This window comes from Esox lucius, chromosome 4, assembly GCF_011004845.1.
Source record: "Esox lucius isolate fEsoLuc1 chromosome 4, fEsoLuc1.pri, whole genome shotgun sequence".
Taxonomy (NCBI): Eukaryota; Metazoa; Chordata; class Actinopteri; order Esociformes; family Esocidae; genus Esox; species Esox lucius.
The window spans coordinates 33,258,093-33,271,225 of record NC_047572.1 but is presented as its reverse complement, the minus strand read 5'-3'; the positions used below and the strand labels follow the sequence as shown (position 1 = coordinate 33,271,225).

At 44.0% G+C, this 13,133-nt stretch overlaps 1 protein-coding gene across 3 annotated transcripts in view; it reads left to right on the top strand.

Moving 5' to 3' along the window:
* drp2 (dystrophin related protein 2) overlaps window positions 1-13,133 on the top strand; it is a 170,462-nt gene that overhangs the window by 152,949 nt on the left and 4,380 nt on the right. For 2 of the 3 annotated variants that reach the window (XM_029119412.2, XM_029119413.2), the window contains 5 exons: window positions 1,499-1,564; window positions 4,179-4,382; window positions 8,295-8,535; window positions 12,543-12,660; window positions 12,855-12,938. In XM_029119412.2, the coding sequence (XP_028975245.2) occupies window positions 1,499-1,564; window positions 4,179-4,382; window positions 8,295-8,535; window positions 12,543-12,660; window positions 12,855-12,938 (713 nt within the window). The remainder of the gene's footprint in view (window positions 1-1,498; window positions 1,565-4,178; window positions 4,383-8,294; window positions 8,536-12,542; window positions 12,661-12,854; window positions 12,939-13,133) is intronic. The other variant, XM_029119414.2, reaches the window with a different exon arrangement.

Sequence of the window (13,133 nt, the reverse complement as noted above, 5' to 3'; positions counted from 1 at the left end):
AAGGATACTTTGGGATTTGGGGATGTTTGATAGTTTCCTGCTCAGTGAGAATCAAGCAAAGTCAATATAATTAGTACATCTGTTTGTGTGGGTTATAGGAAGTTGAAGGTCACAAGCATATGGTTAACTCCCCTCTATATGGTTAGCGTACCTCCATATGGTTAGCGTACCTCCATATGGTTAGCGTACCTCCATATGGTTAGCGTACCTCCATATGGTTATTGTACCTCCATATCGTTAGCGTACCTCCATATGGTTAGCGTACCTCCATATCGTTAGCGTACCTCCATATGGTTAGCGTACCTCCATATGGTTAGTGTACCTCCATATGGTTAGCGTACCTCCATATGGTTAGCGTACCTCCATATGGTTTGTTTACCTCCATTGCTGGAAGTCATTGGTGGCTACTGTCAAATTCCTTCAAACACAGAGATGTACAGATGGCATCAATGATTTTCTCTTACTTTAGGCAAGTAGGTAATATCTAAAGTCCCCAAATCTCCAAGAATCCCTTCGGATCAATCTCTATTTTGCCTTCATGCAAAATCCAATACCTATCTTATTCTTTTTTTCTCTCTCTATCTACCGCCCCTTCTTAAAAAAAAACGAATCGAATGTGTCCCGTCACAGAGTAATGGGAAACCAAATGAATATCAAAAGTGTCAGAAGTGCCATGCAGTTATATTTTAAAAGGTCCCTGAGGCTCCCATATCCATCATAGCAGAAGTATAGAGTGTCTGTCCCTCTATTTAGTCAAATGAGGGGGTGGGCGTGTTAATCCAGGGTCATCACATGGTCTTCCGGGGGGGGGGGGGGGGGGGGGGAAAGAGGGAGGGGGAGAGATAGAGGGAGGGACTGTCACTGAATGTGACATCTGAAGCAGGACAGGGGCCCAGTCCACACTCCTCCCATGGAACACACCACACAGCCCTTCTCCCTCATCCCGTCTGTCCATCAGGAGGTGTATAGTCTCTATCCATGTTGCTAAATGTATAGTCTCTATCCATGTTGCTGAATGTATAGTCTCTATCCATGTTGCTGAATGTATAGTCTATCCATGTTGCTGAATGTAGTCTCTATCCATGTTGCTGAATGTATAGTCTCTATCCATGTTGCTTGGCTTAACGAAAGAATAGCCCACACCTGTCCATGAAACAGCTTTTGAGTCTGTTGTCCAATTACTTTTGTTCCCTTGAAAAAGTGGGGGCTACATATTGAACAGCTGTCATTCCTAAACAGTTTGGATGTGAATACCATCACATTACAGCTGAGAGACTGCATTTTAAGCCCATATTATTTAACTGTAACTTTAATATATTTTGGTTAACAGACAAAATAACAAAACGTTTGTCAGTGTCTAATTCTTCCACTGTGCTGTCATTCTACAGGTTAATGCCAAAATGAAAGAGGATGACAAGAATCACTTCTGTTTGCTTTTGACTTTTTCCCCTAGATTTCCTACCTAATTGCTCTCTCTGTATGTTTTCCTTTGGTGCAGGTTGGCTGAGATGGAGAACCAAAGCTGTTCTTTCTTCACTGATAGTCTTTCACCAGATGAGAGTCTGTAAGTACACACATCACACACACACCGAAACCCTTTATTACAGCAATGGGCCTGCTCTGAATACTGCTCTGCTGGTGTGTGTCTGGGTCTTTACCCCAGCGAGAACATACACACATTTAGGGGTGGCTGGGTAATCACATTAAAAAAACTGCAAGTTAATGAAAAGGACCAATGGCAAGGCTGACACACTCCCTTTATCATACAGAAGGGTTAGTGATTAAAGAGCACTGCAATGGAAATAAATAGAAAGGGAGAGAATGTGGGAGGACAAGGGGAGGAGGAGAGAGGGAGAGAATGTGGGAGGATGATGGGAGGAGGAGAGAGGGAGAGAATGTGGGAGGATGATGGGAGGAGGAAAGGGAGGTAAGTAGAGGAGAAAGGGAAGAGGGGAGAAGAGAGAGAGGGAGGAGGGAAAGAGAGAATGTGGAAGGGAGGAAGACAGAGGGGAGAATAGAGAGAGGGAGGTGAGGACCTGTTATAGTGGCACAACGCAACCTGTAGCAGAGGCCTGTAGCTGAGTGATGTTATAGAGGCCTGTAGCTGAGTGATGTTATAGAGGCCTGTAGCTGAGTGATGTTACAGAGGCCTGTAGCTGAGTGATGTTATAGAGGCCTGTAGCTGAGTGATGTTATAGAGGCCTGTAGCTGAGTGATGTTGCTGAGGCCTGTAGCTGAGTGATGTTATAGAGGCCTGTAGCTGAGTGATGTTATAGAAGCCTGTAGCTGAGTGATGTTACAGAGGCCTGTAGATGAGTGATGTTATAGAGGCCTGTAGCTGAGTAATGTTATAGAGGCCTGTAGCTGAGTGATGTTATAGAGGCCTGTAGCTGAGTGATGTTGCTGAGGCCTGTAACTGAGTGATGTTATAGAGGCCTGTAGCTGAGTGATGTTATAGAAGCCTGTAGCTGAGTGATGTTGCTGAGGCCTGTAGCTGAGTGATGTTATAGAGGCCTGTAGCTGAGTGATGTTATAGAGGCCTGTAGCTGAGTGATGTTATAGAGGCCTGTAGCTGAGTGATGGTGAGCCCCTTAATGAGGTGAGCCCCTTGTTAAGCTGGAATAGTATGAAACCCCGCAATTTATAGAAGGGCCATGTTTGCTACAGTGCTGCCTATGATCAAAGGCTTTGGCTGAGAGGGAGTGTTTTGGGGGTGAGGCGTTTCTGTTTGTGAGTGTGTGTGTGTGTGTGTGTGTGAATTAGCCAAGTAGGGAGGGTAATGGCATGGTGTGTGCGATGCTGCTGGTTTGATGTGTCAACATGGCAGTCTGTAGTGCCTTCAGCTGTTCTGTGGGCTGATGTCTGCCAGTTCTGTGCTCACTGTGGGTTTTATCTCAGTGCTGTTTGAAGACGAGGCTCTGCGGTTCTGCAGCGCCTGGCGTTGCAAGCCTTTTGGTTTCAGAACGTGTGCTCTTCTGTGACAGGACTTTGTTGTTGTCAGTAGGGCTGCATCTCTTTGTGTGCTCGGCTCTGACTCCTCCTGTCTTATTACTGTCCGCTGGCTTCCTGCCCAGAGCTGCTTATTGTCTGGTGGGACTCAAGCTTCATTACTGCCTGTTGTTGCTGTATGTCTCTGTCCGCGTGTCTGTTGCTGTTAGTCTGTTAGTTGCTGTTAGTCTGTTAGTTGCTGTCTGTGTGTGTAGCTGTCCATGTGTCAGTTTCTGTCATGTGTCTGTTGGTGTCCATGTGTTCTCTGTCCTGGTGTGTCTCTGTCCTGGTGTGTCTCTGTCCTGGTGTGTCTCTATCCTGGTGTGTCTCTGTCCTGGTGTGTCTCTGTCCTGGTGTGTCTCTGTCCGGGTGTGTCTCTATCCTGGTGTGTCTCTGTCCGGGTGTGTCTTTATCCTGGTGTGTCTCTGTTCTGGTGTGTCTCTGTCCTGGTGTGTCTCTGTCCTGGTGTGTCTCTGTCCGGGTGTGTCTCTATCCTGGTGTGTCTCTGTCCTGGTATGTCTCTGTCCTGGTGTGTCTTTATCCTGGTGTCTCTCTGTCCTGGTGTGTCTCTGTCCGGGTGTGTCTCTGTCCTGGTGTGTCTCTGTCCTGGTGTGTCTCTGTCCGGGTGTGTCTCTATCCTGGTGTGTCTCTGTCCTGGTGTGTCTCTGTCCTGGTGTGTCTCTGTCCGGGTGTGTCTCTATCCTGGTATGTCTCTGTCCTGGTGTGTCTCTGTCCTGGTGTGTCTTTATCCTGGTGTGTCTCTGTCCTGGTGTGTCTCTGTCCGGGTGTGTCTTTATCCTGGTGTGTCTCTGTCCTGGTGTGTCTCTGTCCGGGTGTGTCTTCATCCTGGTGTGTCTTCATCCTGGTGTGTCTCTGTCCTGGTGTGTCTCTGTCCTGGTGTCTCTCTATCCGGGTGTGTCTCCGTGCCAGATTGTCTCTGTGCTGGTATGGCTGTTTTCTGTGCTGGTGGTGGCAGTGCTGTGGCTCAGTGTGCTGTGGCTCAGTGTGCTGTGGCTCAGTGTGCTGTGACTCAGTGTGCTGTGACTCAGTGTGCTGTGACTCAGTGTGCTGTGGCTCAGTGTGCTGTGACTCAGTGTGCTGTGACTCAGTGTGCTGTGGCTCAGTGTGCTGTGGCTCAGTGTGCTGTGGCTCAGTGTGTTGTCTCCTGTGCTGTGTTGTGGGGGACTCAGGGATGAAGATCAGTACCTCCTACGTCACTCCAGCCCCGGCGCCCTGGACCAGGACTCACCCTGTGGACAGCAGATGCTCCTGGCCCATTTGGACTGTCAGGACCAGGACTCACCCTGTGGACAGCAGATGCTCCTGGCTCATTTGGACTGCCAGAACAAGGATGAGCTGCAGAGAACACTGGCTCGTCTGGAGAATGAGAACCGGTGAGAATAGAAACATTTGGTCTTAGAACATGTTGGTATCGGATCCTTTAGGACTAAAACATTTGGCTTTAAAACCTTTAGTACATAGAAATATTATCTTAGAAACCTCTGGTATCAGAACCTTTGGTACCTTGAACCTCAAACTTCAAATACACTCCCGTGGATGCAAAATCAATCAACAGTTCTTCATTAATAAGTTTGAAAAGCCCAATGTCCTGACAAATATCCCCCTCAAAAACAAAAGATGAACCGCATTTCACAACAACCAGTCATGAGACACTTTAGCAGCTGACCTGACAGCTAGATACTATTATATATCCTATCACACAATCAGTACTATTATATATCCTATCACACAACCAGTACTATTATATACCCTATCACACAACCAGTACTATTAAATATCTTATCACACAGTCTGTACTATTATACATACTATCAAACAGTCTGTACTATTATATATCATATCACACAGTCAGTATTATATTTCCTGTCACACAGTCAGTATTATATTTCCTGTCACACAGTCAGTATTATATTTCCTGTCACACAGTCAGTATTATATTTCCTATCACACAGTCAGTATTATATATCCTATCACACAGTCAGTATTATATATCCTATCACACAGTCAGTATTATATATCCTATCACACAGTCAGTATTATATTTCCTGTCACACAGTCAGTATTATATATCCTGTCACACAGTCAGTATTATATTTCCTGTCACACAGTCAGTATTATATTTCCTGTCACACAGTCAGTATTATATTTCCTGTCACACAGTCAGTATTATATTTCCTGTCACACAGTCAGTATTATATTTCCTGTCACACGGTCAGTATTATTAGGCAGTGGAGGCCAGCATCGATGGACATCACCACATGCTGTCACTTCAGAGGGCAGATTGCTCATTGTCAACTGGTCACCCCTTTTTCTCTTAGAAATATTGTAATGCATTCCCAGGAATAACTTGCCTTTTTATTCTATTTTTGAAGGCAGTGAGAATTGACAACTACACTATCTTTAGACAGGAGACACCTTTCTATCTGAAGTATGAAAATGATCATGGTAATTTCCAGGTAAACTATAGTCTGTTATTGTACTGGCAAAGATCCATCCTAATGCTAATATTTTGTCTCTATAAGATACATCTACTGAACTGGATCAATTAAAACAAGTGCATTTTGATCACTAATCTGTTCTGCCTTTAGCACCAATATTCAACATCTTAAACAGTCGTGCAACTGAGTTGGTTTTGAAGCAGGCAACCATATATTACAATACCATAAACCTAGTTCAGTAACCAAATTGGCAAAGATGTTTCTTCCTATTCGGCTTCACCCTCACGACTGCTAATACTGGCCTAGACGATGCATTTAAAGAACAGGGACAAACACAACAAAACAAAAAAACACATTTCTTTGATGCTTCACTAAATCATTTAAATAAAAAAATGTATCACCACCTCCCAAATAATCTAATTTGCCCCCTAACATCAGTTTACCTGTGATTCCAGTGATGGTAATAGGTTGCTGAAGCTCTGAGCCAAACCACAACAACAGAAAATACAACACAAAGACATGCAAAGTAGCTGCTTTTATTAATTACCCCATCAGCTATACTCCCACCTCTTCACTTCAACATGATGCTTAACATTAAATACAGGCAAGGCTTCATCCTCTGGACTCTTTGGGTGTAGCGCCTTTCTGGGTGTAGAAGCTGATGGCATTTGAAAGTTTAGCACTTTCAATCTTATAAAGGCCATCATAATCAATAATTCTGTATTTTTGTTACTTTTGCACAAGCCGTTGGTTTTGGAGGAAGTGAGACTCACAGGATATTTTTTTCAGGCATTTTATGCTTTATTGCACAGGAACGTGGTGAAAGATAAAGGAGAGTTTTTGCTGAAGGAGCAATAGGTCAGATTCAAACCCACACTGTGGCAATCACATGTGTGGTAGACACATACTCAGACCACTGGGCAAAGATGTAAAGTCAGTCAATCAAATGTATTTATAAAGCCCTTTTTACATCTGCAGTTGTCACAAAGTGCTTTTACAAAACACCCAGCCTGAAACCCCAAAGAGCAAGCAACAACAGGGTTGAAGCAAGTGTTTAGAGACCACAATCAGAAGGAAATAAATTTTTCTGACAGTTTTTCCAGGCCTTCAGAAGTCAAACACACCACACAGACTACATATTGTACCTGTTAAAGCAGTGTAGGTCCCTTAATAATATAGACCCGCGTTTGTCAAGGCTTCAAAACACCTACTTCAAATGAACTAGACAACAACAAAACTCTTCCTTATGCCTGCTTATCTATTTAAATACCATGCAATGAATCACCATAGACGGTGAACAGGGAATCAACATAAACGGTGAACAGTGAATCACCATAGACAGTGAACAGGGAATCACCATAGACGGTGAACGGTGAATCACCATAGACAGTGAACAGGGAATCACCATAGACAGTGAACAGGGAATCACCATAGACAGTGAACAGAGAATTCTACTGAAAGTTACATGGAGAATGAAATGGGCTTTGGGACTCGTGAAATTGGATGTTTGTGCTGAAATAGGATTTCCCGTGTCACTAATTACTGTTAAGTCATAAAGCAATAGTTCAAACTTAAATAGAGGCAGATTTAGAGAAAATAATTATTTCCACCCCATCTACTTCATTCCATACCCGAGGCAACCTTTGTGGGTTGGATTCATCTAATTATTTTATTGTGTATTTCTTTTGTGCCCTTGATCTTTTGACCTGGACACATACGCAAACACCACACATATTTATTTGCTCTTGCCTTCTTCCTTGGAGAATAATAGCTTAGTAAAGCTAGTTCAGATTAGTAGTATGTCCACCCTACACACCAGTCTTGGGTGTCTCAAACCTTTGTTTTTCATGGTGATCTTTTAGCACTAGCAGTAGCCTTCTTTTCTAATTGGTCTGAAAGCATTCAAGTCACATCAGTGGGCCTGACCATTAACATCTGACTAATTCATGGTGGTGGTGTCTCTCTGAATGTCCCTGTGGTAGAGTTAGCATAGGCTCCCATGTCCAAACCTTCTTGGCGCTGTATTAATAGTAAAAGGTAAGGTCTCCAAATAGACAGCAATACACTCTGTGGTATTGTGTCTATAAGCTACACCCATCTGGTACCGGTCCAGAACATCCTTTGCCTCCAGAACAGCCAGAATTCTTTGGACCGTGGACCCTACGAGGTGTTGGAGACATTCTGCAGGCATCTTGTTCAGTGTTGAATCGATAGCGTTGTGCAAATGCTTTCAGATTGGATAGTTGTTCTTTGGTCCTGTGAACGGCTGGTTCCATCTCACCTGAAGACGCTGTGCTGGATTGAGGTCTGGACAATATGCAGATGACACCAGTCAATCGAGTGTTAACGTCCCTGTAACTATTCTGGAACCACACAATGATTAGTGACAGAGCACAGTGTCCATCCAGTGTCTATGTGGCGGTTCGGTCAGTCGCTCAAGTCACTTGTTTGGACCTTTTTAACATCAATCGGTAACTGAATGCCTCGATTTGTCCGCCTGCTTTAAACAGTGGCTGGTGTAGTGTCCCTAAAACGCTGATGAGTTAACCCTGACCATCAGTTCAACTCCGTGACAATTCATTCGGCACACAGTGTATTATGCTGATTGCTTAGTGACACTGTCGTGTGTGACCGTTAGCGTGTTCAGGACTCCATACATGAAGTGAGGTGGAGCTGAACAAACAGTACCAAGGTTTGGACACACTTACCCCTGGGGTACTGTACATTCACTACAAGGCAGAAATCTCCCAGCCTCTACTATAAAACATCACTGTGTGTGTGTGTGTCAGTGAAAACTCCCAACTGATCCTTCTTGCCATCTTCTGATTTCCCCGTTTCTTCTCCCAGGGTGCTTCAGGGGGAGTGGCGGCGGCTGAAGTGGAAGCACGAGGAGGCTGCGGCGTCTCCCCAGCTAACGGAGGGAGGCCTGGGCTCCCCCATGGGAGGCCAGCAAGACGAGGAGTTACTGGCCGAGGCAAGGGTCCTCCGGCAGCACAAGACACGTCTGGAGACTCGCATGCAGATCCTGGAGGACCACAACAAACAGCTGGAGTCCCAGCTGCAGAGGCTGCGGGAGCTCCTACTCCAGGTAGGGAGGAAGGAGGATGGGAAACTAATGAGGAGAAGAGGAGTGGAGAACCACTCCAGTGTACGGGTATAGACCATAAGAGTGTCAGTCATCTGAGCCAGGCCTGGTTCTAGGCGTAAGTGACATAAGCCATCACTTTGGGCCCCCAAAAAGGCTAGAGCTGGCCCCTGTGTTGAGCTGCCAGTGAGGAATAGAGTCTGATGAGAGAGAGCCCTGAGGGCTCAGCCCACTGGACGCGGGACAGGAAGCGGAGGGGCGGGAGACCATGAGGGATTGAATGGCAGCGTGAGAAGTAACAGGACTGAAGCCGAAAGGAGGAGAGCAGGCAGAATAACAGGGAGGACAGAGGAATATGACACCTCTGCCTTAGCGCTGGTGCCAGGAAAAACCTGTCGGATGGGCACTCTATGTTTTATTTGGATGGGCACAGGAGGTACTGAAGGGCAGGCCAGGCCCAGAAAGACTAGCCAATGGCACCAGGCCAGGACTGCAGCTGTACAACTAATTGAATGTGTGAATGGGCAACAGAGAGGGGCAGGAATTAATGCAATGTTGGGTAATGCTTTCTCTGCGGTACATGATATAACACCTTATAACACCCTTTATAGTGCTTTAGGACACTGACTATAAGCTACTTACGAGGCCCTGGTGCATAATGTATTATAGCTGTACTGGTTCAAAAACACAGACAAGGTAGGATAAATACATCAGTGTTATATAATAAAGTTTAATAATTGCTTGTGGTGAATTATAAAGCGTTTTTTCATGTGTTTTTGTTTGTTTTTCAAATTTATTAACCCTTTTCGTTCTAACAAACTGTGAAGCATACTTAAACGCATTCTAATTGATCGTTCAAAAGATAAACACACCCCGCAGAGTGGGTAGGTTGGCTGCTGCAGGGGTTTAATGGCCTAACTGGCCTTGTAGCTGTGAATTAGGATGGTAGCTCAATCTGGGGAACACACGCACACGCACACGCGCACGCTTAGCCTCCTGTCTCCAGGTTCCCAATAAATATTTTCATTGGATGCACTCACAGCCGCCACAAGCCACCCCAGGCAGAGTCCTCTGCAGTCGTCTAACAGTTGGGCGTCTGTGACAAAACAGAAGGTCTGGCTAGGTTGTATTTTACTGGAATGGCAACTATACATCTAAGAATGAAAGGAATTATCTTGCAATGCTGTAGACGGCAGATATGCTTGAATATGTGTCCAAATTCAAGCTGCCTGCCCTACAACTGCGATAACACTGCAGCAGACCAGTATAAATGTACAATGTCCCACTATTTTCCCTTGACCCATAGCCCAATAATACATTACGGTGGTGAAGCAAAAGTAGGCAAAAATGATAGACTTATCAAATGTCTGTGGGTGGACTGAAGCAGGTCTTTCACACAGAATGTCTGTGGCCTGAGAGACAATTAAGGCAGCTCCTTTTAGGTGGTGTGTATTCATAGATGTATTTATTTTTCTTGAAATGATTAATTGATTCTGGTGACATGATGCGCTAGGTTTGTTGCACTGGAGCATGACTGCTGCATTCTTCAACAATAATTTGCCAAACAAAAATAAATCTGCTTCTTTAAGGGTATGATACCTTTTTGTCTTCTACCGTGTTTATTACAGGGGCTTATCTGTCCTGATCGTCAGTTTATTACAGGGGCTTATCTGTCCTGATAGTCGGTATATTACAGGGGCTTATCTGTCTTAATAGTCAGTTTATTACAGGGGCTTATCTGTCTTAATAGTCAGTTTAATACAGGGGCTTATCTGTCTTAATAGCCACTTTATGTCAGGGGCTTATCTGTCTTAATAGTCAGTTTAATACAGGGGCTTATCTGTCTTAATAGCCACTTTATGTCAGGGGCTTATCTGTCTTAATAGCCAATTTATTTCAGGGGCTTATCTGTCTTAATAGCCAGTTTATGTCAGGGGCTTATCTGTCTTAATAGCCAGTTTATGTCAGGGGCTTATCTGTCTTAATAGCCAATTTATTTCAGGGGCTTATCTGTCTTAATAGTCAGTTTATTATAGGGGCTTATCTGTCCCAAAAGTCAGTTTATTACAGGGGCTTATCTGTCTTAATAGCCAGTTTATTACAGGGGCTAATCTGTCTTAATAGCCAATTTATTTCAGGGGCTTATCTGTCTTAATAGTCAGTTTATTACAGGGGCTTATCTGTCTTAATAGTCAGTTTATGTCAGGGGCTTATCTGTCCCAATAGTCAGTTTATTACAGGGGCTTATCTGTCCCAATAGTCAGTTTATTACAGGTGCCTCTGTCCTCTGCTCTTGAATGTCTACATGCTGCAATAAACAAAGTGTTTAGGTTTGATGTAGATTGGTTAAAAGCTAAGGTTGAGACCTTTGCCAGTGCAACTTCATCTGATCATTAGAGAATCGAAATTACAGCACAATGTAGTCTAGTTTGAGTTGACAAACTAGAAAAAAAAAATCAGTTAGTTGGAAAGACAATGCGAATCAGGTGGCTTAAGCTGTGGATCTGGAAGGATGCTCCAGACAGTATCATCTTAGAGGCATGCCTGAATACTGGAACCACCCCTATTGCTAGCAGATAGCTGGATAGATAGCCATCAGTGTGTTCATGTGATAATACTGGTGTAAATGGCTAGCCAACATGTGAAATCACATTCTAAGTTCTAAACCAGTCAAGAGTTTGCACACACCTACCCCAGGGGTATTTCTTGATTTTTTATATTTTTTTTATATTGTAGAATAATTGTGACAATAACACATGTGGAAGTAACCAAAAAAATAATAAAAAATAATTTATATTTTATATTCATCAATGTAGCCACCCTTTGCCTTGGTGAAAGCTTTGCACACTCTTGGCATTCTCTCAACCAGCTTCATGAGGTAGTCATCATAGCACTTGATGTTTATTTCAACCCCACTTCACCACAGTCTTTCAAAGTTGTCTAAATTCCGGGTCTAGTGTGGGGCAAGGCGCACTGCAAGGGAGGACGCTACAATGTTAGCCACAACAGCAGGTTTGACTTGGGTTTCACAGGCTGTTGTATTAGACCTGTGGTTGGGGAGCTGGAAGACAACATGCATGGCAAGCATTTGTCCAACTTTCCATGTATTAACCAAGATGATTCTTGACTGGCAATGAATAATAAATCATACTGATGTCCACAAAATACTAATGTCACCAGGGTAGTAGACGCTGGTGTTATTTTTCTATTGTGGTAAACATCATTATTTACAAAGCCTACAATACATGTTTTAGTGTTTTATTGTGCTTTATAAAGAATTGAATCACTTTATTTGAAGCAAGCTAAAGCACACTTTAGAGTGGATTATATGCTTTTGCTGTAGTCTGGTATAGGGCAAATGTCTATGTTTCAAATCTGTCTATTACACATTATGCACTATAGTCTTTAAAATCAATACAGTAATCATCTACATAACAGAATGCCAGAATTTCTAACTGCTGTGGATCAATGTGAAAGAGAGGAGTACACAGAGTGACAGACTCAAATTTCCTCAGGTAAAACACTTCAAAATGGGAAACTGAAAGAAACTGGAGAGACTGGAGAAAACTGGAGGAAGTGTTCGTTTTGAAGTTTCTCTCCACTTGAACCTAGCAACCACATAACATATAATCTCTTCTTATGAATTACTCATGTAAACCCTTTTGAGTCACTTTATTTTCCCAATGTTATGTGTTGCAACAGGAGAAGCTGTTGAGTGTGGGTGGGTTGGGGTTCCTTTGTTCATCATGGAACTGGGTCTGAATCCCTGGCCGACACATCCTTCTTCAGTGGAACACTCACTTATTTACTGCATCGACATGTTTACCCTATAATTTATTCTCTTGTTGGCGGATTGAGAGAAAATCTTACTTCTGGATAACCAAGATTACGGTGTGCACTTCAACCAAACACCATCCAAGAAACGTTTGTGTTTTATTTGTTGGAGCTGCTGTTGAAAGGGAATTCTGTTGGGATGGATGAAAGAATGAGTTTTTTTCCTCCTCCACCAGCCCAAAGATGACTCGGAGGCCAATGGATCAGAACCGTCATCCTTATCGTCCCCAGTGTCAGGTGGAGGTCGTCACGGGGACGGACCCAGTAGAGAGACAACAGACACAGAGACAGCCGGTGAGCTTCTGAGGAGAATGTTCCCAAATAGTAGGTCAGGTCCCACTAGTGGGTTGCAACCGATTCCTACTGGGATGTGCCTGAATTCCTGAAGTACAGTTTTTTAGTAGGCCAAAAGAACATTGGTTCAGGCAAAATTCCATCATTTAGTATTCTGTTGTCACTGTGGGACTTCACGTTGTATCATTTGACAGGAGATGAAGATCATGAACAGGACACGGTGTTACAGCTGCAGGAGGTCATTGAACAGCTGAGGAACGTCTTCCCTTCAGAACCTGGTGAGTGTCGGACCATACAAACCTCAGACAGACCTCAGACAGACCCTATAGACCTCAAACAGACCTCAGACAGACCTTAAACAGACCTGAGACTGACCATACAGACCTCAGACAGACCCTATAGACCTCAAACAGACATCAGACCGACCCTACAGACCTGAGATAGACCCTACAGACCTCAAACAGACCTAAGAC